The sequence below is a fragment of the Perissodus microlepis genome, chromosome 16 (assembly GCF_051167445.1).
Source record: "Perissodus microlepis isolate ML-2025 ecotype Zambia chromosome 16, ASM5116744v1, whole genome shotgun sequence".
NCBI lineage: Eukaryota > Metazoa > Chordata > Actinopteri > Cichliformes > Cichlidae > Perissodus > Perissodus microlepis.
Window position 1 is genome coordinate 10669283 of NC_140476.1, and position 24754 is coordinate 10694036.

The window sequence follows — 24754 nt, forward strand, 5'->3', positions numbered from 1 at the left end:
GAATCACATGGTGTTACTATCAGCAAACGTACTCGCGAAAGCGCCAATTTGTTGGGATCCGTTTTTGAGTGCACGTTCCTCTGCGCCATATGCTTCCAGGTAACAAGAAAGCGACCTCATTCACGTATATTTTTGATTGGCAAAGCTAACTCGAAATTTTGAGAAAAGTAACTCGAAATTTCAAGTTATGGATACTAGCTTTTTTGTTTTTATTTAGTGGCGGAAACGGGCTTCCATACTCGGGCAGCTCGACTTGTGTGAAGTGTTTCCAGTTGCGCGTCCTTTACCCGGAGTCGAGTGTTTTAACCGATGCATGAAACTATACATTTTTAGACATAAGTTGTAACGGCCGCCATTTTCTTTGTATTTATTACACGGCGTGCTGCGGGGAAAAGCCTGTTCTAACGTTTGAGTCTAAGGTTTATTTTTTTAGCACCTGGCGGTTCTTTTTTACTTCTCATCCGTAAATAATCTGCTCTTTCACGTGATTCAGTTTATTTTGAAAAGTCTCAACAGGATCTTGAGCTTGAAAGGTTTATGTGGAACATAAACAAGCGGACACGCGAAGGTGTTACCGTCGCTGTTGCTAACGACAACGCATAAAAACAGGCGCTTGTCCGTCAGCAGTGTGGTTATATTACATATAAGAGAAAGAGAGAACTTTAAGAAATTAATATAGCCACTACAGTGACCATCAGAACGACGAAAAAATATTGCCGTAAACAGTTTATTTTGCGACACCACGAAACAAACGATAGCGTAAAATGAAACGATAGATGTTTTTATATCGTCATCCGATATATATCGTTATATCGAACAGCCCTAGAAGTCAGAAACATGGGTTTAAAGGTGTTTGTGATGTTAGCTGTCACATAAGTTATGTGCTTTTCAGAATTATATTTTCATAATTCTTTCTTATGCTTTCATTCCCTGTTCGTGCATGTTTACTCCTGCTCAGTGGAGAGGACGGTGCACAAATCATTTACTGTTTTGATTTTTCTTTCTTTTTCTTAATGATGAACTTTTTGAGCTTTGTTGTGTTTTCTCCTTTTTGGCGGTGATAGCAGCCTGCCCGTCTCTTTTAGTTTAATTAATAATTAAAACCTTTAATTTATTGCCAGTTTTGCCTCCTCGCCTAATTTCCTTTCGACATGGATACTTTTGTTAATTTAAAACATTCCCTAGACTTTTAGGTTAAAGTAACAAATGTACAAACTGTGTTGTTTGGTTCTTTGACTTCTGTCTTGCTGGTAGATGAAACTGTGAGTGCTGAATATAGAACTCTTCTATAATCGTGGGCAAGGATAAATTCTGAGATGATCTGTTTAGCAAGTAAACAGTGTTTGATTTTTCACCTGCCATGTGTGTTGCCTGCTGTTTTTGGAGAGAGGAAGATGGAGCTGCCTGGCAGGAGGAAAAGCGGAAAACCTAAGAGGAGGTTCATGGAGCTAATGAAGAAGGACATGCAGAGGGTTGGTGTGACAGAGGAGAATGCTAAGGATGGGATGAGATGGAAGCCGATGATTCGCTCAGGCGACCCTTAAAGGGAGCAGCTGAAAGAAGGCGATCTGTGTGGCCTGCTGTCCACTGTATTAAAATAACAGGTTTAATTTTTATCTGAAAAACTAGTTAATGACAATAAACTCGAGTACCAGTCCAAAGCATCAGCACACCTCCACATTTGAGGATCTCTTTGTTGTGGAGCTGTATATTAACACTTTAGATGAACAGCTTTGCAAACTCTCAACCAGGTCATCACCTGGAAAGCTTTACAACAGCCATGAAGGAGTTCTCACATATGCTGAGGACTTATTAGCTGTGTTTCACTCACGCCAGCTCATCCAAAACTCTTAGTTGGTTTCGGTTCAAGTGATTTTTTTAGGAGCCAGATCAACTGATGCAGCACTCCACCACAGCCCCTGCAGAGGCCAGAAGTCTGTTTTTAGGCAATGTCCAAACAAATAATAGTCCCCCTAAACACAAAAGTCAATTACGGTGCTACGAAAACACATTGCTTTGTTTGTAGAGACATTGTAACAATGCGTCAATGTCTTTTAGTGTTTAATATTATCCTTACAAAGATTCCACTTACGTTTTATAAAAAGTAATATTTCAGTTCATACAGATATAATCATTCTACCAGACAGGCTGCAGGAGGACATTTAATACACGTGACAGACATGAGTGCCGGTGGCAGCCCTGCCAGTTCTGGTGACTGTCAGTCAAGCTGCACAGGCGCTGGGCTGTGGGCACAGGTCCCAACTTGAGGACGTGGGGCCCTCGTGCCATCTCCATGGAGTCTGTTTCTGACAGTTTGGTCACAAACATGCACGTGTAGCCCCGTGGAGGTCGTGTCTTCGGGCTCTGACAGTGTTCCTCCTGCTCCATCTCACACAAAGGAGCAGATGCCAAACCTGCTGCTGGGTTGATGCCCTTCTACGGTCCTGTTCAACTCTCTCCTGATGTTACAGCCTGTCTCCTGTTGTCTCATGGTACCACACTCTTTGAAACTTGGGTACAGAGAAAAGCTTATGTCGGCACATATGGGAGTGTTTGTGTTATTGAAGGAGCTGGAGTAGCTGTGCAGCCTCAATAGGCTGCAGATATTATCTCAGGCTACCAGCAGTAATGAAAAGCAAAACGACAGAAAAATCAGTCTGGAGGAAAAAGGAGAAAGCTATAGTCTGTGGCCACCACCTGCAAAACAACCAAAGCAGGTGAAATGGATTCACAATGTTTCCTGACTGGACAGAGTGATTTCCCTGAAGGTTAACAAACTTTGTTATACCGTAAACATGGTGTGTTTCCTTTAGTTCAAAGAACAGTACTGTATCAAGCTGTGAAGGCTTCAGACCACAAATGAATCTATTACTAAAGTCTGTGTGCTTTAGTAATAGATTTATTTATGCTGAAACGATATCAAGTATGTCACAAAGTTTGCTAAACACTGGGAAGAACTTGAAGCAAAGGAAGCAGTTGCGGTGTATCTGGTTTGTTATATTTTAAGGAGCTTATCTTGAATGTGTCTGTGTTTCGTTGTTGATGAGATGTTATGTCACTGTGTAATTTGTTGTAGTGCGTCATCACAATGCTGAGAAATTTCTGCTGAGAAAGATAACCCAGGAAGAAAAGCAGCTGGCAAAGGTGATTTCAGTGACTTTGAACATGGCACGGGGTGGTGGTTGGTGCCACGCAGGCAGAAACTCCTGATCTGTTGAGATTTTACAAACAACCATCTCTAGAGTTTATACAAAATGGTCTGAAAAAGAGAAAATATCCAGTGAGTTGCAGTTCTCTTGTTGAAAATGAATTGTTAATGCCAGAGGTTAGAGGAGAAGTTGCCAGGCTACTCTGAGCTGATTTGAAGGCTACAGTAACTCAAGTAGCCACTCATTACTCATAACATTGCTCTGAATACACAACACATTCAACCTTTGGAGTAAATGGACTACAGAAGCAGAAGACTGCACAAGGTGCCACTCCTGTGGGCAAGGAACAAGAAACTGAGACTACTGTTTGCATGCACTCACCAAAATTGGACAACAGAAGACAGGAAAAATGTTTCCTGGTCTGATGAGTAGTGTGCTGTGTGAGGGATAGCTTCTTAGCATACTTTGGTACTCTGGTACCAACTGAGCATTGTTTAAACTCAAAGACCTACCTGAGTATTGTTGCTGTCCGTGTCCATCACTTTATTGCACCTGCTTCCAGCAGGATAACCAGGCATGTCACAGAGCTCAAATCATTTCAAACTGGTAGTCAGATTGTCTCCACTGTCACCAGATCTCAATCCAATAGAGCACATTTAGGATGTGGTATAAAGGGAGATTCACGTCATGGACATAGAGCCGACAAATCTGCAGCAACTCTGTGATACGATCATGTGAACATGGACCAAAATCTCTGAAGAATGTTTCCAGCACCTTGTTGAATCTGTTTCGTGAAGAAAATGCAGTTCAGAAGAAAAGGGGGACACACCTAAAATGGTCATCTCAGGCGCTGTGAGCGCAGGGGTTTCCACCACCTGCTATTCATACCTTCTGTCTGAGAGGGGCAGCCAATCAGAAGAAAGCTGGCTTAAAGGGAGCATAGCTATAAACACGTGTTTTAAATTTTAGGCCACATGTGAACTGAGGGGCTGCACAAAATAAGAAGTATCTTTAATTATCAAGAGAACATTTAAAGAGATGAAATATGGAGCTAGAAATGAGCATAAATCAGTTTTAAGTGCGAGTGTAGATGGATTCTGGGCAATATTTGTCATTGCTCACACCGGCCAAGTCATTCTTGGAGGAACGGACGGAGGAAGGCTTTTGAAACTGTGTCTGTAATGGCGATCGTTGCTTTAGGTTTTCTAAACGCTGCTAAATGTCTACTACTGTGATTCCTTATGAGAGTATCTATAAAACCAGGGCCTCCTCCCACTCTGCAGCTCCATATTTAAGATGTGACCCTGTGTGTTGGAGTGCGACAGCTTGATAAAGTCACCATCTGTAGTCTGACTGATAAATACTGATTGGCTTGGCTGTTGTTCCGAACAGGAAGCATGCGTTTACAACAACAATATCAGATCTCCGAGAGAGACAAAAGTGGAAATGTGGGCAGCGATTCAGAGGGCTGTGAGCAGGCTAAATATAAAGCAGAAATTGTCCTGTGTTGTTATTTGAAATCCCTGTTGCACAGTAGCATCACGCTCAAAAGTTCTGGAAGCGCGCAGGCTGCTGGTTGGATCCCGGGCAGACTGTCGTAGGTGTTTTATTGAAGGAGTGCGGGTGGCTTAGCTTTATAGGTTCATTCCACCAGTGTGGTTTATGAATTGCTGAGGCTTTAGAGAGGAATATCTCTTGACTGGATACCTCTTGGAAAAAAAGCATGGCTTTGTAGTTAGATGACACTAACAGCCGATGCTTGGTTATATCTGGCTTCATTCAGAAGCGTTCAGCAGGCTTTCCAGTATGAATTGTTTGTATTCATCTCCAGCTTTCAGCCATCCACTCGCCATGCTGGAAGTTGTGCACGAATAGTGGAAAGGCTGGGCCGTTTCCTTGGCTGACGTCAAGGAGCAGTCTTTCTGTGTTTTGTTAGGCGAGTCAAGGCTGCGGTAAGCCAGTGGAGAGGCTTCGGACTTGCTGCTTTCACTGGGCTCAAACCTCTTGGGCATCCTTGCAGTCAGGGCTGGTTGAAGCTGTCAGCTCTCTCCTTTTGCACTACTCTCTCACAGCACAGAGCATATTTCTGAAAATATAATGTCACAGGTATTGTTGGAAGTAATTTGTTTGCAAGCTGACATTTGTTTTGCTGTGTTTATGTGTCTGGAGACCCTCACTTTCAGCTTTGTGCTTTTATTTCCTCCGTTGTCTCCCTCCTCTCATTTATTCGGGTCACGTTTGGGCTGGTAGCTGCACATCGGGAGCGTAAGAATCCATTGTTACTAATCAACACATACATTTTAAAAGCTCATGCCACCCCACTGTGTAGGAATGAAAAACATATTTAGTGGCTGCTCAATTGCTTGCAAGTTAAGCAGAATCGTGAAAGCACCGCCTCATTTACATGCACTCAGTGCCCAGTTTATTAGGTACAAATGGTTCAAACTAATGCATCAGTCCTGCAGTAAATCCCTCTGTGATGAAAGTGTTATATTTCCGTTGAAAGTGTTGTAGATTTGCGTTAACTGAATTAATTTTTTAAATTAAAGAGTGTGGTTTGTGGTGCTCTTTTCAACTTTGTTGAATTATATAGAGAGATGGTGGTGGGGTTTGTTGTGTTGTTGTTGTTGGGGTTTTTTTTTTTAGCCTCTGTTATATAAATGGTTTGGACAGTTTCAGCTAAGTGCACTTGGTGATGGCGTGTGCAATTATGCCTAAAGAACAAATGCATTTGGATTATTTATGTGAAAAACATGTTTATATAAATTGCATGTAACCAAGAGGAATGGTGTCATATAGCCCAAACCATAGACTGTAAAGTGTAAAGTGTGTAAAGTGTAAAAAGTGTGCGTGTTAGTCCCCATAGGGAAATAGTTCCTCTGCATTTAACCCATTCACCCAGTGAAGCAGTGGGCAGCCACCAATGCAGCGCCCGGGGAGCAGTGTGTAGGGACGGTATTTAAAAGATGGATGTCGTCACCATGATATCACCCACTGGTTTGAAAAGTCCTGTTTTCCTTCTAAAAACAGGAATTCTCATATTGTTTTTAGAAGAAAGTGGAGTGCTAAGTTGTCTGCTCACAGTTGCAGGCTTGTTTAGTAGGATGCACCCACTGTGTATGTTAGAGTTGTGGAAATGGGCGATGACTTTGTGGATCGTTAGTGGTCAATAACTCGCAATTCAAAGCAATTTTTCATCTTATTTTCCGTTGATGGATTAAATTAATATAATTATAATGATAATAAATTAAATCTGCCTCATTGCAGTTTTCATGTCTCCTTTTCTGCACATAAATGACACAACACAGACCCACAGCCCAGATGTGTGTGTGTGTGTGTGTGTCTGTGTGTCTGTTGTACAGCAATATGCAGCCATCATTATCTGTAAATGAGAGCAAGCAGAGGATGTTTCTGACTGCTGATTTGATTTTTAAATTAGAGTTTAATGTGACGATACTTGGAGGGACGGTCCTTCATCTTGTCCCCTTTTATAAAATTTTTAACTGGATGTTTTTGTTGATTATAATAATAAAAAATTGCATTTTAAACCATTTAAAACTCAGAGAAAAACAGACTGGATGAGTCAGTAGAACTATAGGTGTGAGGTAAAAACCTACAGACTCATGTCTCAGACAGTCTGGGCCACAGAATAGTAACAATCAATATAATTCATAAGATCCATCCATCCATTTTCTTCCGCTTATGCGGGGCCGCGTCGCGGGGCAGCAGCCCAAGCAGAGAAGCCCAGACCTCCCTCTCCCTAGCCACCTCCTCTAGCTTATCCGGGGGAACACCAAGGCGTTCCCAGGCCAGCTGAGAGATATAATCTTTCTAGTGTGTCCTGGGTCTGCCCTGGGGCCTCCTACCAGTGGGACATGCCTGGAAAACCTCCCCCAGGAGGTGCCCAGGGGGCATCCTTGTCAGATGCCCGAACCACCTCAACTGGATGTCCCAATTGCCAGTCTTGGTAGCCGGGGATCGGCCCACCAGGGCCTCCGTTCCTGGCCGCCGCCCGACTCGCATTGCACTCGACCCCTACGATGCCTCCTGCGGGTGGTGGGCCTGCAGGAAGATGGGCCCATGTCCCTTTTTCGGGCTGTGCCCGGCTGGGCCCCATGGACTTAGGCCCGGCCACCAGACGCTCGCCCTCGGGCACCCTCCCCGAACCTGGCTCCAGGGCGGGGCCCCGGTAACCCTATCCCGGGAAGGGTGAACTGTTCCCTCGATAGTCTTTTCATAGAGGTCTTCTGATGTAATTCATAAGATATTTGCATTAAAAATTCTTTGAACGTGACTCCACAAATCCAATCAAGAGGTCTAGTTTTATGACTGTTTAACTGAAGCAAAGCTACCGGTCCTGTGCGCCTACCTGCCACTCAAAGCAGCCTCTAATAATGTATAATTCAAACCCTTAATAAGGTAAAAATGTTATTTTAAATAGAAAGTCAAACTCTTGAGATTAAGAATCTTTGTGAAAGTGTCCTGGGCTCACATTAACCCACAAAGTGGCATTAAACCAGCAGATTTATTTGAAAAAATTAAGGCCCCAAAAGGCTAACCCAAAAGCTGTGTTGAGATTGACATAGCAATTTTGTTTTTAAAACTGAACACTACCAAACTACCAAAAAGTAGCTCTTCTGTGCTGATCTGAGCTTATCCACATGACCAACTCGCACAACCTGCAAGCCTTACAGGTTGTCAATTTCCAACCCAGTAAATCATTAAGTTGCCCTTGAAGATTTTAGTTGATTGTTAACATGACCCCACTCTACACCCCTACAAAGTTTTTCATGCTATCATGTTTACAAACTGAATAACACGCACACAAAAAGCTACAAAAACATAACCTCCTTGGTTTAGGTTGTGAACATAAAGTCATATTCAGTAACGCTTAAACTCACAATTTAACCAGTTCTCTAATCTGAAAAGGGTTTATTTGGGACATATGACATGAGGTTTGTATTTCCACATAGACTCTTGCAAAAAACATTGGCTTCCTGTTTAGACCCAGAATCAACATCCATCTTTTATATACAGTCTTCTGTTTTTAACATGACTCACTTTTGGAGCCAGCCTCAAGTTTTTTAAACTCTTCCTTGTTCACTGAATTTTTCACCCCCGAGGTTGGTGTTTGGTTAAATTGTATAAAACACTAATAAATATGAGCACTTAATTGTAAATTATCTGATTCAGTTACTTATAGGGGATACATGGAAGCAGTTTGCCATTGTAGCTTTACATTACTGAAATATTGGCAATATGTTTCTATTACCCAGAGCATTAGGACAGGTGGGTGGTTTGTGCCTCGCTGTGCATAAAAAAGCTACTGCAGAGAATGAAAATCAAAATATGTGGATTAAAATAAAACTTTTTTTTTTTTTTTTTTTTTTTGCACCCTGCAGGTTTCTCAAAAATGCAGATCTCACATTTGTTTTTCCCTGTAGTCACAGTAAGGTGAATCACTGGCTCCCATTCTTCTCAGAGAAGCATGTTTTGTTTTGCCCAAGGTGAAAATATGACAGAGTGAGCCAGCAATTGTTTGGCTAGAGAAATGCCATGTGTGTTCTCGTTTCTGTTTTGCTTCTTGAAATACAGGGAGTGCAGAATTATTAGGCAAATGAGTATTTTGTCCACATCATCCTCTTCATGCATGTTGTCTTACTCCAAGCTGTATAGGCTCGAAAGCCTACTACCAATTAAGCATATTGGGTGATGTGCATCGCTGTAATGAGAAGGGGTGTGGTCTAATGACATCAACACCCTATATCAGGTGTGTATATTTATTAGGCAACTTCCTTTCCTTTGGCAAAATGGGTCAAAAGAAGGACTTGACAGGCTCAGAAAAGTCAAAAATAGTGAGATATCTTGCAGAGGGATGCAGCAGTCTCAAAATTGCAAAGCTTCTGAAGCGTGATCATCGAACAATCAAGCGTTTCATTCAAAATAGTCAACAGGGTCGCAAGAAGTGTGTGGAAAAACCAAGGCGCAAGATAACTGCCCATGAACTGAGAAAAGTCAAGCGTGCAGCTGCCAAGATGCCACTTGCCACCAGTTTGGCCATATTTCAGAGCTGCAACATCACTGGAGTGCCCAAAAGCACAAGGTGTGCAATACTCAGAGACATGGCCAAGGTAAGAAAGGCTGAAAGACGACCACCACTGAACAAGACACACAAGCTGAAACGTCAAGACTGGGCCAAGAAATATCTCAAGACTGGTTTTTCTAAGGTTTTATGGACTGATGAAATGAGAGTGAGTCTTGATGGGCCAGATGGATGGGCCCGTGGCTGGATTGGTAAAGGGCAGAGAGCTCCAGTCCGACTCAGACGCCAGCAAGGTGGAGGTGGAGTACTGGTTTGGGCTGGTATCATCAAAGATGAGCTTGTGGGGCCTTTTCGGGTTGAGGATGGAGTCAAGCTCAACTCCCAGTCCTACTGCCAGTTTCTGGAAGACACCTTCTTCAAGCAGTGGTACAGGAAGAAGTCTGCATCCTTCAAGAAAAACATGATTTTCATGCAGGACAATGCTCCATCACACGCGTCCAAGTACTCCACAGCGTGGCTGGCAAGAAAGGGTATAAAAGAAGAAAAACTAATGACATGGCCTCCTTGTTCACCTGATCTAAACCCCATTGAGAACCTGTGGTCCATCATCAAATGTGAGATTTACAAGGAGGGAAAACAGTACACCTCTCTGAACAGTGTCTGGGAGGCTGTGGTTGCTGCTGCACGCAATGTTGATGGTGAACAGATCAAAACACTGACAGAATCCATGGATGGCAGGCTTTTGAGTGTCCTTGCAAAGAAAGGTGGCTATATTGGTCGCTGATTTGTTTTTGTTTTGTTTTTGAATGTCAGAAATGTATATTTGTGAATGTGGAGATGTTATATTGGTTTCACAGGTAAAAATAAATAATTGAAATGGGTATATATTTGTTTTTTGTTAAGTTGCCTAATAATTATGCACAGTAATAGTCACCTGCACACACAGATATCCCCCTAAAATAGCTAAAACTAAAAACAAACTAAAAACTACTTCCAAAAACATTCAGCTTTGATATTAATGAGTTTTTTGGGTTCATTGAGAACATGGTTGTTGTTCAATAATAAAATTATTCCTCAAAAATACAACTTGCCTAATAATTCTGCACTCCCTGTAAAGGTTTATTCAACCATCCCCTGCTGCGCTCCCACACAGCCGACACGTGACACCCTGAATAATGATAGAGGGGCTAAAATGTGATGTTCTGTCGCCATTAGATACAACGTTCGCCTCTGTCAGTGGGGTGCTGAAAGGCTGGAAAGATTTTTTTTTTTTTTTTTTTTTTTTAAGTAATGCATGCTGGAGGGAAATGTTTTCTGTGAAGTTAGACGTGGAAAATGCTGAGGTTTTGTTACTTTGATGACCCATGCTGCTGTCTACAAAGCCCATCATATTAATGGATTTCTTTTTCTCAACCAGCTTATATTTGGCATGTTGTTTTAAATGCATTTCAGTTTCTCTGGCTCTTGTAGACAAAGTGTTCAAAGCAGCGAAACAGAGAGAGCCTCCATGTCAAAATGATTTCTGATAATTCCCTCTTCTTTTCCCTGTTCTCCAGCTCCAATTTTCTTGAAATCTGTCTTTTTGTATCTGAGCCTGCACTGTGCTTTATTTCAGCCTCTCCACGGCTGCATTTAAAATGAGGAATCCAATTTACTCTAACAGCCCATTTCTGTATTTAACATCCAGAGGCCGAGCTGACCTGCAGCAGTGGCTTTTTAGAGGTGTATTAGAGTCAACGGTTGCCTTTTGTAGAGAGTCATGCACGCTGACACATGAATAAAAAAGTATCACATTATTGTCAGGGCTGTGTGCGTGAGCTGGTTGGAAACTCTGGCTGACATTGGTGCTTTTTTTAAAAATTTAATTATATCCAGTCGCGGGGTTGTTCACATCAATTATTATCTACGCACGGGTCACGCAAACCATACGTTAGTAATGCTTTCTGTGTGAGATGTCTGAGAAAGAAAAGTAATTCTGTTTTGTGTGGGAGGGTTTTACTCAGCGGCGCAGAAACTTGTCAGATTCTGCCTTAAAAAGCTCCTCACCCACCTGCCCGTGTGGATTTCATTAGAGATTTATTGCTTTTAATTTTCCAAATAAATCCGGTGCTGCGCTCATTGTTCTCAGATTTCTGCCGCTGAGGATGAACCAGACGTGGCAGGGGTGTCTTAAACCGCTTGACTGCTGCATATTTTATGGCAGGCTCTCTTGTAGAGCCTTGGGCAGTTGTTTGTTGCTGTAGCTTCTAAAGGCACAAAGACAAAGTTATTGAAGACACACAAACAAATCAAGATTGCATAACACACGCTGCAGGTACACGAATGGTATCGGCTCGCTTACCCACACCTCTACACCGCTGTTACAGTAAAACTAGTAATAATACATGATTGATTGCTTTGCCAATATTATCGGCTGATATTGGTCTGTCACAAATAAAACCGTGTTGCCATACACGCTCAGGCCCACTTTATTAGGTACACCTTTTTTGTTGCATTTCAGATTTAAGATTTAGCAAGGTGCTGGAAACAACTCTACTGTATTCGGAGCTGGTGTTTGTACAGTGAACCTGTTACCACGTTTAAGAAAGCAGAAAACGACATGCAAGGACATGGTCAGCAAAAATACTCAGGTAGCCTCTGTTGTATGTGCCAAAACAATATCCCCAACACCAGTGCAACACCAGCCTGACCCACTGATACAAGGAAGCAGGGATCTATGCTAAATTCTGAAATTACCATCCAACTGTTGGAGCATCTATTGACCCGTCAAACCAGGCAGTGTTTTTCAAATCTTCTGTTTTCCAGCGTTGATGAGCTTGTGCAAATGGCATCAGTTTCCTGTTTTTAACTAACAGGAGTGGGACCTGTTGTGGTCTTCTGCTGCTGTAGCATCAAGATTCTACGTGTTGTACATTCAGAGATGCTCTTCTGCATACTTTGGTTATAACAAGTGGTTACAAGCTGGGGGATCAGCTTCCCAGCTCCCTCCGCCTGCATGTGGAAGGCAACATACTGAAACCTGTGATGAAACTGTATAGGAAAAAGCATTTTTATGATCGTTGTTTGTGATTGGATGAATGATGCTTATAGTAAAAAGCACTCAGTGCTCAGTTAGAGCAGAAAAGCACTATATCAGTACCAGTGCATTTATTTGAGTTATTGTTGCTTTCTTATTTATTATTCTTATTTCTTATTAGCTTTAGCAGTTTCTGAAACACTTGAACAGGTATACCTAATAAAATGACTGGTGAGTGTGTGTTTTCTGATATGTGGCCATTTTTATTGCAGAAAATAATCAAAACAAAAAACAAAAACTGGGTTATTTGGAAATGGTGCAATCATGTAGTTTGCTGAACAGCTCAAAGCATCAAAGCAAATGTGCTGCAGCCTATCAGACATGGATGTAGCCACTGTGATGTCACTTTTTGGTTTGTGTTGTTGTCTTTTTGATGCATCAACATTAGCATTTTAGCCATTGCTACTTTGTTTTTGTTTTATTGGAGGCAGAAGTGTCTATAATTGGACGATAGCATGGAAGTAACAGATAAATAGAATCTTGGACTTTCACTCACCAAAAATGAAGCACAAATTTCTTGGATGAGCTGTTAAGAATACATAATTAATCCACCCTTGTTGCCAGATAATTGCATCAAAACACATTCAAAAAGGTTTGCAGACATCTAAAAATTGAATTCACCCAAACTGAAATGGGTTTGAATAAACAATGCATAATTAATATATGCTAATTCATATTAATTTTAGGCTAATTTCATTAAAGGCACAACAAGTTTGCAAACGATTGTTGGCCACACCAGTAATAATACATAACTTCCAGCCGTAAAACTAAATAGATACTCATCAGTACAAAAACAAGTCACCCCTGCTGCATTTCTCATGAATTTCTCATGACTTTATATAATTCCTAAAAATGCCACAGATGGGCAGCGAGTGCAGAGTATCTGCATTGTGGTCCCACCTGAATAAATTCAGCACAAGTGAACCAAATCGTTTTGTTTCACGCGCGTCATTCCAGGTCTGCATGTCGTTTCGGAGTCCTGAACGCTCCACAGATCATAAATTATGGAACGGAAACAGCGCAGCATTAATAACATCTCTCCAAAGAGACTTTTTTTTAATCACAGACGTTAATTAATTCACACGGATGCACGTAATGCACACAGCTACGCACGCACACTCAGACACACTCGTCTGATTCGGCCTGTGATGTCGTGTTGTGTCAGAGTGCGTTGATTACCACTTTCACACATGCTCTGGAAAGGTGGAGGGCAGGTTTGCTCTGATTTCCACCTCCACATTATTCCGGCTCTGCCTCGGCTCTGCTGGAGATCCTTTTTGTATCTTTCTATTTCTGATCTGCCCTCTTTACCACTTCTATTGTCTGTGTTTCTGCCTGCCCCCATTTTATTCTCTCAATATTTATTTTTTTATTCAGAGTTTATTCATTATTAAATGCTGCGTCTTTTTCATTTTACAGCATATGGTCTCTTCCACATTTTCCAGCTTCACACTGGTTCTGTGATATAAGCTTGTTTTCTACAACAGCGAGTTTGAGGATGTTTATTTGTTTCTACAACAAGCTGCAGAGGTGCACTGGGAACAAAGGCATTGGTCTCACGCCCAATGAGTGGCTTCAGGGTTGAATTTGAGTAAAAATGCTGTTGCAGGAGTGAGTTTTTAGGCCTTTAGAAAAAAATATAATTGTTTAGGAAAATGCAACTAATGACATCATCAGAAAAACAACTTCTTGCATCTATTTCTCATCTCTTTTTTTTTTTTTGGTTTTCCAATTTGGAAACTGTTCTGCTGTAATTTGGTTACTTTACGGTCCGTGCATGGTGCTGTCTTTAGGTGCTACCTAATAACAACCAGTGTTTTCTTTTCTTGTTTGTGTAGTCTTTGCCATGATGATCTTCCTTGTAGTGAAGAGAAACTGAGTATTAGAAACAATTAAACTGTCCACCGTAGCCACGGTCTGTGGTTGCCATGCATGCCATTTTAATCTTTAATGTGTTTTTTTTTTTTTTTTTTTGGTGCTATGTCCTTGAAGAAGCTCTCAGCATTTGAGCACACAGTGCCACTGCCGTCAGGCTCTTTGATTTGCATCTCTGCATAATGGTTGATTTCCCACAGTTACCCTTTCTGCATTGAGCTACATAAATGTACACCAACATAAGACTGTAAATGGTATTTAACAGGCTGTTTATTCATGTTGTTTCTTTGTAGAGTGACACGGGGTGAAAGTGACATCACAAGTAGTGTCTCGTGTGTGAATGAGTGTGTCTGTGTGTATACGGGGAATTTAACAGGAGAATAAAAAGGAAGAAAAACAGTATTACAGCCAGCAGCTTAGGAGCAAAAAGAGCGATGGTAACCATGGAGTCACTTTTAACATTTCCTGAAACACAGAAATACTAAACCACAAATAAGAATGACTAAATAAAACGAACTAAATAAAATCCAAAGGTTAAGCAAAGAGAAAATTCATAAAGGGATCATTAAAAAATAAAAAGTCTTTTTATGGAGCTGCAGAAATACATCCAGTAGCAGCCGGCAGCAGAGACCTGTGTCTCTTTGTGGCCTCCAGTCTCAGCGGTGCCGACCTCCTGCGCAGAAAAGATGCAACCCGCAGTTAATTATCCCGACACCAGGTCCCGTATTTGGGTGATGAGGAGAAGATGGTACTCACAGGATTTCAGCAGAGGTTTGAACTCAGTTGTAATGTTGATCTAGTGCCGATCACCTTCCCCGTTTCCATCACTGCTCCATGGGACAACACACACATCTTCTGTGGCATTTTAAAGTGACACAAAACTCAACTTTTCCATTTAGAATGTGCACTACAATGCTAGAAGTATTCCCTCGTCTGCCTTCACGTGCATATGAACTTGAATGACATCCTATTCTTAATCCATAGGGTTTAATATGAGGTCTGCCAACTTTTTACAGCTTTAACAACTTCAACTTTTCTGGGAAGGTTTTCCACGGTTTAGGAGTGTTTATGGGATTATTTAACCATTCTTCCTGAAGTGCATTTGTGGGTCAGACACTGATCTTGGATGAGAAGGCCTGGCTCGCAGTCTCTGCTCTAATTCATCCCATAGATGTTCTGTGGGGCTGAGGTCAGGACTCAAGTTCCTCCGCACCAAACTCGCTCATCTGTGTCATGACTGTCTGGTGTCCAGTCATGTTGAAATAGGAAGGGATCATCCCCAAACCATTCCCACAAAGTTTGTAAATATGAAATTGTCGAAAACCTCTTGTATAATGAAACATTAAGAGTTTCTGTCATTAGAACAAAGGGGCCGAGCCCAGCTCCTAAAAAACAACCCCACACCATACTCCTCCTCCACCACATTTTATACTTGACACGGTATAGTTAGTAAGAAGTAAAACTATCTACAGACACCAGAAAAGATGAATTTTCAAAATAAAAGCATGAACATAAAAGCATAGAAGCTATAAAACAAATAAAAACACCACATAAAATTAAAAAAAACTTCCTCCAGAGACATGTGCAGCATTGCTGGGCTCTGCTTTGAGTGAGCATGTCCTGTTTCTGTTGTCATTTCAAAAATACGTCAGTGCACGAGTGTAAGGAGCCCAGGATTTCAGCAATAGTCTGCAAAGATCCGACAAGAAAACCTCAAGGGGGAAGAAACGTTGCAATCTGTTTGTTTCCTGTTTTGACTTCTGTTCCTAATCCTGCAGTGAAGGCTTGTCTTTCCTGAGAAGATGCACCTCTCGTTTAGGAGGCAACAGCAGTGAGTCGTGAGTGCCTCAAGTAGAAATAGTTGTAGACGATAAGCGGTAACCTCATATGTGAGCTGGCTGCTGCTGCTGTTTAAAATCGGACTCGGATGCAGATATATTTTTAAAAGGTTAATAAAAAGCTAAATAATAATCAGACAATGATCTTTAACTGGTTCTTAGATAAATTTTAGCCAACGCTTCCAAGGTTTCATGAAGTCTATTAAAAGCTTGATGTCCCAGCTGTCCATATTTTATATATATGCACAAAAAAAGCTAGAACTAACAAATGGCCTACTGTTGCATTAGGAGCTTTTACACATATACCGGGTGAGAAAGGAATAAAGTACCAATGGAAATGTTAGAACTTAACACGTTTGACCTGTTCAGCTGGTATCTGTCCACTAATTACAAACCACTCTTTGCCCTGCGTGAACAGTGTTAACCGTGACTCAGTGCTTTCTCTATGATACAGGCTGTAAAGTGGGAAATAAAAACCCTGTGCTGCAAACAGAAGCCCACAAGGCTTCCAGTACCAAAGAATCCACAGATTCTGCACGTTCATACTTGGATATCTCTTTTTGATATTACTGCTGTCTGCGCTGAGTCTGAAAGCAGTAGGGGCCTGACCTCCCCTCCCCCTCTCCTTCTTCATTTCATCCTTCCTCCACCTCCTCCTCCTTCTTTGCTTTTGCTTCTCTTTCTGGGATTGAAAGATAAAAAAAAAAAAAAAAAATCTGAGGTATGTTAGTCATTTTCTGGCTGAGCGGCACCACACGACTGAGCCGTCATGATAAGGAGGGGTGTGTTGGAGCGACAGAGGGAGTTGAGTTTGCCTGGCAACAGGTGAAAAGACTGAGATAAGACTGTTGATATTTGAGTTTTCCCTCTCTGCTTTTACCGCCTATCTCCTCATCGCCACCTGCCCCTGCCACCGCTCTCGTCGCCCTTTTCCCAGCTTTTGATGAGGCGTGGATCTCTTTGACCCCCGCAACTAATAAGTGAAGCAGTCACGCTCATAAAAAATGCATGGAGGTGATGTGCAATTAAAACCTGCCTCGAGTTTGATGTTGTTGACAGTAAAGCGTGAGTGACATGTGAGCATCACAGCTTCACTGGGCGAATCTCCTCTTCAAGGTGTTCGCGCTTTACTTTCCTACCATGTGTGTTTGTGTATTTGTCGTCTGTGTTTGTTTGCGAGGAGTGGGCTGTGGATTAGGTTCGCCTGATGTCAGAGGTTGACGTGGGCGTGTGAGTCATGAGTCGGGGGAGGAAGGTGGTGGCGCCTGGGTTGTCGGTTTGACGACATCCCCCTGCCGGAGCAGATGGTTTCTGCTGCCGTGCCGGGGGGAGCGCAGTTAGAAGTAAAACAAGAGCTGCTAGTCATCAGAAGGTGGCTGATTGTTGCTCTCCATATGGGCTCAGTAACGAACAGATCCAGCAGAGGCAGCGAGAGGCAATGTAACTTGCTTCGTGGAGGATTTTCCACACCTAACAAGAAGAGGAGATGAATGCTTGTCACCATTTGGGACATTTGAATTTAAACATTTCCACTCCCACAAGCTTCCATAAATGGATCTTGACGCATCCCTCTTAGCATTGTTTGAATGTACGCCAGGCTTTTTGCGTGTGTGTGTGTGTGTGTGTGTGTGTGTGTGTGTGTGTGTGTTTGCTTTGGTGCCGGAAATGTCGCCCAGTACCAGCACGTTTGTTTAAACGCTGCAGCCATCACACGCAAACACTCAATGTCTTCTTTCCCCTTCCTCGTTCAATGAACCTGCTGGTTTATAACATGTGGGAGGACATGTGTGTTAAATAGTATGAACGACTGCAACTAAAATTCACTCTCTAAATATTTATTTGGTATTTAGTTATTTCTTTAGGGCAGGGGTCTCAAACTTAAATGACCTGTGGGCCACTGCTGGCACAATCATCTCATGTGAGGGCCACTTTAGTGTCCAAGTAGTATAAAAAACACTCAAATAAACAAGAAAACACCCACAAATATTTCTGAAAATATTCCAGACACGTGGCAGCGCTTCTGCTATAATTTTGTTTGTATTTAACAAAATGAAAATGCTGAAGTGTACACATTACTTTTTGACTGCTTTTCTCTCACTAAACTAACACAGCCAATCCTTCAGCATGTTTGTACTCTCTGCTCATATCGCCTTCATATTAAATAATGTTTTGCTTTTTAAAGAACTTATTTTAACATTGCACTCTACGACAAGCAAATCCTACCTAACAAAAACAGTAACTTCAAGGGCCAAATTTCATTACATTTCTTCGTGTCAATACACAGGCCGCAAGTAGGGGTGACGCGGGCTGCAAGTGGCCCCCAGGCCATGAGTTTGAGACCCCTGCTTTTGGGGTATGTGTTTAAATTTCAATTTTAAAGAGAAAGTACAGTAGCTATAGTTGTTACCATGCATTTTTTTCATTATGATTGAAATGATTGAAATGACTGCACTACAGTGAATGTTTTAAATACATGTTATATATTTCTCCTCATCAGTGTTACTCAATCTTGTCTCAACTGTGTTTCTCGTTATTGTTTCTCTAATTTATCTAAAAGTTGGCATTAAGAGCAAACTATGCACAGAGGATTTGTTCAGTTAGTGTTGTCGGGTTTTTCATTAGTTTTTTATTTCCTTTTGATGTTGTCTTTTTATTTCAACTTACTTTCATTTAGTTTCTGGACTTCAGTTGCTTATATCAGTTTGCTTTTCAGGGGTTTTTTGATTAGTTTGAGTGTTAGTTGAAGTTTAAAGCAAAGACAAACACTTAACTACAAATGACAAACGTCCAAGTTGCTTTATTAGGTTCATCTGATTAACTGCTTTTTAACACAAATATTTTAACAGCCAATCACATGGCAGCAACTCATTGCATTTAGGTATGTAGGCGCGGTCAGGACGACCTCCTCAAATTGAACATCAGAATGGGGATAAAGAGGAGTTAAGTGACTTTGGCATCATTGTTGGTGCCAGTTGGGCTGTTGTGAGTGTTTCAGAAACTGCAGATCTGCTGGGATTTTCCCACACAGTCATCTCCAGGGTTTACAGAGATTGGTCCAAAAAAAGAGAAAACATAAGTGAGCGCCAATTCTCTGGGTGAAAATGCCTTGTTGATGCCAGAGGTAAGAGAAGAATGGCCAGAGTGCTTGAAGCTGATCAGAAAGCAGCAGCAACTCAAACAACCACTTGTTACAACAATAGTATGAAGAAGATCATCTCTGAACATGTTGAACCTTGAAGCAGATGGACTACAGCAGCGGAACACCCGATGCCACTCCTGTCGCCCAAGAACAGGAAACTCTCGTTACCAAAGATGGACAACAGAAGATCAGAAAAACATTGCCTGGTCTTATCAGCGGCGGTTTCTGCTGCAACATTTAGATGGATGTTAAAGTTGACTGTAACTATCTGTTGGAAGCTGCCATTTGTTTGGAAAGAGATGGACACACGGAGCAAATATCGTCATCATTTTACATCAGAACAGAGGGAGTGAACATGAAGATCACCACTATTGAACCAAGCTTGGTTAACCTGATTTATGTGTTTAAACAGCTATTTGAATCCAGTTTTAGATTTTAAACCATTTATGATCAGAATATTAGGCTCCGTGTAAACACAACCTCTACTTTTAGATCTGAAGCTAAGTTTGTATTCATCACGAGGAACTTGATTTAAGTGGTTTAGAAAGGAAATAGACTCATAGGAGAAACTCATTTGCATATCTCTTCGTTTGTTGTATTGATTTAGTTCTTTTCCATCCTTTGTGAAAGTGTAGGAGTAGATATTTGATGATTTACTGTCTAGTTATTTGCCTCAGGGGCATATAATTCTACTTCTCAGTGCATTCAAATTAAAGAAGTTTTCCATCACTTAGCTTTGTACCTGTTATGTTATTATGTTTGAGCCAGGAATGTTTCACCTGATGAAATCAAAGCAGCATCTTCCATGTTTAGTCATTGATTTGCATTACGGTGGTCTCACAGAGTGAAATATGTTTTCCATTCCTGCAGTCAGGAACTTGTGAAATTTCTGCATCATCTCCCAGGAGGCTGATTAGATCATTTTATTAATCCACCTGCTATTAAAATAAGCACACCTACGGTTAGCACTTTTGACCAGTACAATATTGCAAAGTTGGACTTTGCAGGTAATGATTACTTGTTACCTGTTACTAGCTGCTTAGATGCATGACACAAATCAGGGTACAGTGATAAAAGGGATAAAAGAGATTCTCCTTGGGGGAGGAGGGCAGAATTCATCCCAGAGTCTGACCCAGTTTTAAAATGCCAAATATCTCCACTAGAGCTGGACGGGTTTGAAGGGGCTCCCTCGAGGCTGCGGCAGGGGAAGCTGCTGCACTGTGGAGGCAGCACGACTTGGGCTGTCAGTTACTGTAGCAGGCGGTGTGAGGGTGAGAGCAGGGCATGTTTTGATTAGACTGTGTGACAGACGCTGTTGCATAATAATGGGAGACTTTGCATTAAACATAATGAGCGTTGTAACCAAGTTGGAGCTACTTACACTGAACTCATAGTTTATATTAGAGATCTTTAGATTAGAGATCTTGCAGGATTCCTGTGAAAATAAAAAAGAAATGCTGTAGAAAATATGATAGGAATGATTAAAATACTTTATTTGACGATATAAGCCACATTAGTTAAAGCAGAACATCAATTTAAAACAGCGTCTTTTAGTTTATTGGCCACATTTGTTGAGCCTATAGGTTGATTTTTGCTAGTAAAAGCAGTGATTTTTCACCTGCAAGTCTGAAGAAGTGCTCTTTGAAATTTTTCACCTGAGCCATAGGAAAGTGTTTTTGGTTTTTTTTTGGCTTTTTCAACATTGTATCCCAGTTTCTCCACATTCATACAGTCTGTATTTACATGTAGATTAGTGGAAAGGCACAAAACTATCACACGTAGTTTTTTCCAGCTATTTTAATATTTTGCAACTTTATGATTCAATCAACTGTCGTACAGCTGGCAGATTACTTTACGGAAATATTACACTAGTTAAAGACTTCACTGCAATTTTTTACACTTTGCAGATGTCGCTGGGCTGAATTAGGACCCTTTTTGCAGACACACTGGTGGGGACACACAGTGAGCCTCACTGTATCACTGTTGACGTGCAGTCAGAGATTTGTACCAGAGCTCCACGTCAATCTTTCTCTTTATTTAACTTGTATAAATCTTTCTGTTTACGCAGCAGCACATCTGCATACTCTGCAGCGTTATGAGGAGTACTGACTTTTATATTGATGTCAGGTGCTCTCCTTAGAGTGGACCTGTTGCACTATTACTACTGTTTGCTGGCTATAATGTTAATGTTATTGCTGTTATTTTCTATTTATTTTTTTAATGTATCTGTATAAGAGAGAGAGGTTTGTTCATTTAGATATCTTTTAAAAAATATTTAAGAAAGCGTGGTTTTGCGGCCACAAATACAGAGCATTCTAATTCTGTACTAACCGCTAAAAAATGTATCTGTAGCCCTTCTGATAGTTTTATGTGGCATATTGCAAGAAGGCAAATGAAACTATAGAGTTTTGTTTCAGATTGAATCAAAGTCCTTCTAGAAGCAAGTCTTGCACCTTTACTTTTCTGACAATTTATTATCGTTTTGTTAATTATAATTTCAGTGATGTGAAACTGCATTAATAACTGCTTTAACAGTTTCCACACTTTGCCATAAAATACGTTTTGAAACCCTTTTCATCCCCTGGAATCTCCTTTAGGAATTTCCTGTACATTATATTTCTGAGATCTTTGACTGCTGTGCCTCTATCTTACATTTTTGCTTCCATGTCTTGGGGTTTTTTTTGCAGTTAATGATGTTTAGCTACTTTGCAGCGCTGCGTGATCTGAACAATACATCGTGGAACAGCGTCACAGAAAATATTCTGAACAAGCCTGTTAATTTCTACAGGTTTCCACTGGCCGGCATGTAAAACCGTGGAAAATGACTCCCTTCTCCTTTTAATTTTCCAGATGTGGAAAACAGTGTTTCACATGTTTGGAGAACTGCAGAAGTGCATCATTTATAGCATGGAAAAGTACTGGCTGTAAGCAAGAGCCAAGTCTGTGTATAGCTCCCATTTGGATACGTAACATTAATAATGCTCCTGTCTGACTCAGTTGGTAACAGTCTCACTCTGTACAGACTGTAAGTTCAGCAGGGTCAGGACTAAATGGTTATAAGTGTAGCTTTTAAGCTGTTGTATGAAAGAAAAATAATCTAATACTAAGACTTGCTGCCTGATAGTATAAAATAAGTTTCCTCATTAACGGAAGCAGTTTTTGTGAGGTTTGTCACACAAAAGCAGCGACATTAAACGTCAAAACACTCTGACCCAAGAGTTTTAGTCTCACTTTTATTTGTAAAATACTCACATTGAAAAGTAATAGGCATTTTATTTTTTGTGTCACTGGCTTCACAGAGGCTCACAGCACTAACAAACACACAGTTTATTTAGTGCACATGCATCATGCTAGATTCAAAGCCCTTACAATAATCACAGTTCTTTGCACTCAAACCTCAAACATTTGGTTGTGAAGTTCGCTTTGTCCATCCGAATCGATCCGAATGAGCTGTGGCTGTCCCTTCAGGCTCCGGAGAGGCTAATAAACTGAGCACAAGCTATTAAACCAACTAAACACAGCACACAGGGGTGGGTTTAGCAGTGGACACACACGCACGCCAGCACACATACACACACGTGCGCACACACACAGAGGCTGTAGTAAAAGCTGAATGGCACAGCAGTGCACATCACGCAGCACAAGCAGTTTTTAAAACCTTAATTCGACGCGCTCGTCTTCTGTGTGAAAGGACTCGCCGTCGACTTTCGCGTCACTTAAACTTTTGCATGATACCTAACCAGATGCAGTTAAAGATGCTATAAATGTCAAGATGATGTGGGTCATTTTGAGTTCTATAAATACAAAGCAGTGCAAACGGTGATGCTAAAATACCATTCTGCTCAGAACAATCACCCAAAAACATATCCCGTGTGTGTGTAAGCCACTATTGTGCAGTAAACATTTAAAACCTGCCCTGTACGACAGACCTACCCACCAGTTCTTCTATCAATGACACATTACAGCTCGGCACATCTTACAACACTTTCAAACCAATATCTCACAGGGTGGATATAGAAACAGGCTCTTTCCCTTCTCCCTCTATCTTCCCCCTCCCCGCCCCCTTCATCATCTTCATCCTACTTGACAAAATGCAGGGCCTCGGCCACCACCACGGAGCCTTTGCTGCTGTCAAGGCAGGTGACAAGCTTGAAGCCCGATCTCAGCGCTAGCATCACTGTCTCTAGTTTCAGACAGTCAAGTGTGCACAGGAATGTGCTGTCCTCCTTCAGAACGAGCCGCGAGCCAGGCTCCGACTTGATGAAGTGTCGGAACTGTATCACGTTGGATGACACCACAAATTCTTCCGGAAAGCCATCCAAGCGGCTCTTGGAGATCTGCACCAGCCGCCCTTTGACCTTATCGATGAAGGCGGGGTCACTGCAGTACACCTTGAGGCCCTGCGACCTTTCGTGGCTATCCGTCACCTCCAGGAAGGCGGGTTCCCGCTGTGCCGCCCTCTGAGTTTCCCACTCGACCACAGCCTCCACCAGTTCAGTCAGGCGGTAAAAATCGGCCTCTCGTCGCAGGAGCCCCGCCTCCCGGAAGTCATCGGGCAGCTGGAGCTCTCCTGTTCGGAGGTAGTTGAGCACATGGCGAAAAACCGGACCATCTCTGTCGATGAAGGGGTTGCCCATGGAATCGGTGTGCTGGACCGCCTTCTTACCGTTGGCCACCTCCTCGAGAAACGAGCCCTGTTGCTTGGCAAGGGTGGTCCGGTGGGCCGTGTACAGGAACCCCCCTACGTTGAGGGTGATGGTGCCCGAGGAGGGCTTCTTGAAGCTCTTGCTGGGCTGCAGCAGGTCCGGGTTGATGTGCCTCAGTTCACTTTCCATCCTGCTGAGGTCCCATTCCATTCTCCAGACGCCCTCTCCAGCCTCGACCCAGCCTCGGAGCTGGTGTGTCTGCTCGGCTGTGCGCGTGTGTGTGTCTGTGTGTGCTCGGTACCAATCGAGTCAGTTTTTTTTTTCTTTCTCTTCCCTCCTCTCCTTTGGATCTGACTTTGTGGGTCGGTGCGGCAGCAGAGGAAATGAGAAGGTGTTGTCAGCTGTCGGTATAGTGAGAGCAAATGTGTCTGAGAGCGTGTGATGGTGGATGGGTGAGTGCTGCCTGGCAGAGGAGCGACAGTGAACTGGGAGCTGAAAACAGACTCGCTCTCTGTTCTGCTCCGTGTCCCTCCTCTCGCTGTCTCTCTCTCTCTTTGTCTCTTCTACTCTTTCTGTCTCTCTCTCTCTCTTTAAGAGTGGGTGGGCAGGCAGCGTCACATACAGGGAGGAGAGAAAGGGAGTATGTGAGCAAACATCAGAGGAGTACAGACTCCAGAAGCTCGCTCTTTTTCTTTCTTTCACTCTGTCTTTAATTATCTTGGATAAAAAAGGTGCAAAGCTCGGCTCTAGCTGTTAGTTCACACACACATACACACACATGCACGCACGCCATGCTTTCACCAGATGGAGGGGGGAGGGTTGCTTCCATAATTTTTGTGGTGTGAAATTGTCTCAGCGTGTGTGAGTCTGAATATGAAACTCCTTTTTGCAGCCAGATCCATCTGTTTTACCACACAGCGCTTCATGTGAACTGGAATCTGTCTGAAATCTCCGGTCATGACGGGGAGAAGGAGGCGGCTGGCCTCGT

The 24754-nt window shown here is 42.1% G+C and overlaps 2 protein-coding genes across 2 annotated transcripts in view; one reads left to right on the forward strand and one right to left on the reverse strand.

The window, feature by feature from the left end:
• LOC146370443 (general transcription factor IIF subunit 2-like) overlaps positions 1-24754 on the forward strand; it is a 67102-nt gene that overhangs the window by 12588 nt on the left and 29760 nt on the right. The window lies entirely within an intron of this gene.
• Positions 22340-24326, reverse strand: kctd4 (potassium channel tetramerization domain containing 4). Its single transcript, XM_084908375.1, has one exon. It carries the CDS (start codon positions 23974-23976, stop codon positions 23200-23202), a length of 777 nt encoding a protein of 258 aa, XP_084764501.1. The 5' UTR covers positions 23977-24326; the 3' UTR covers positions 22340-23199.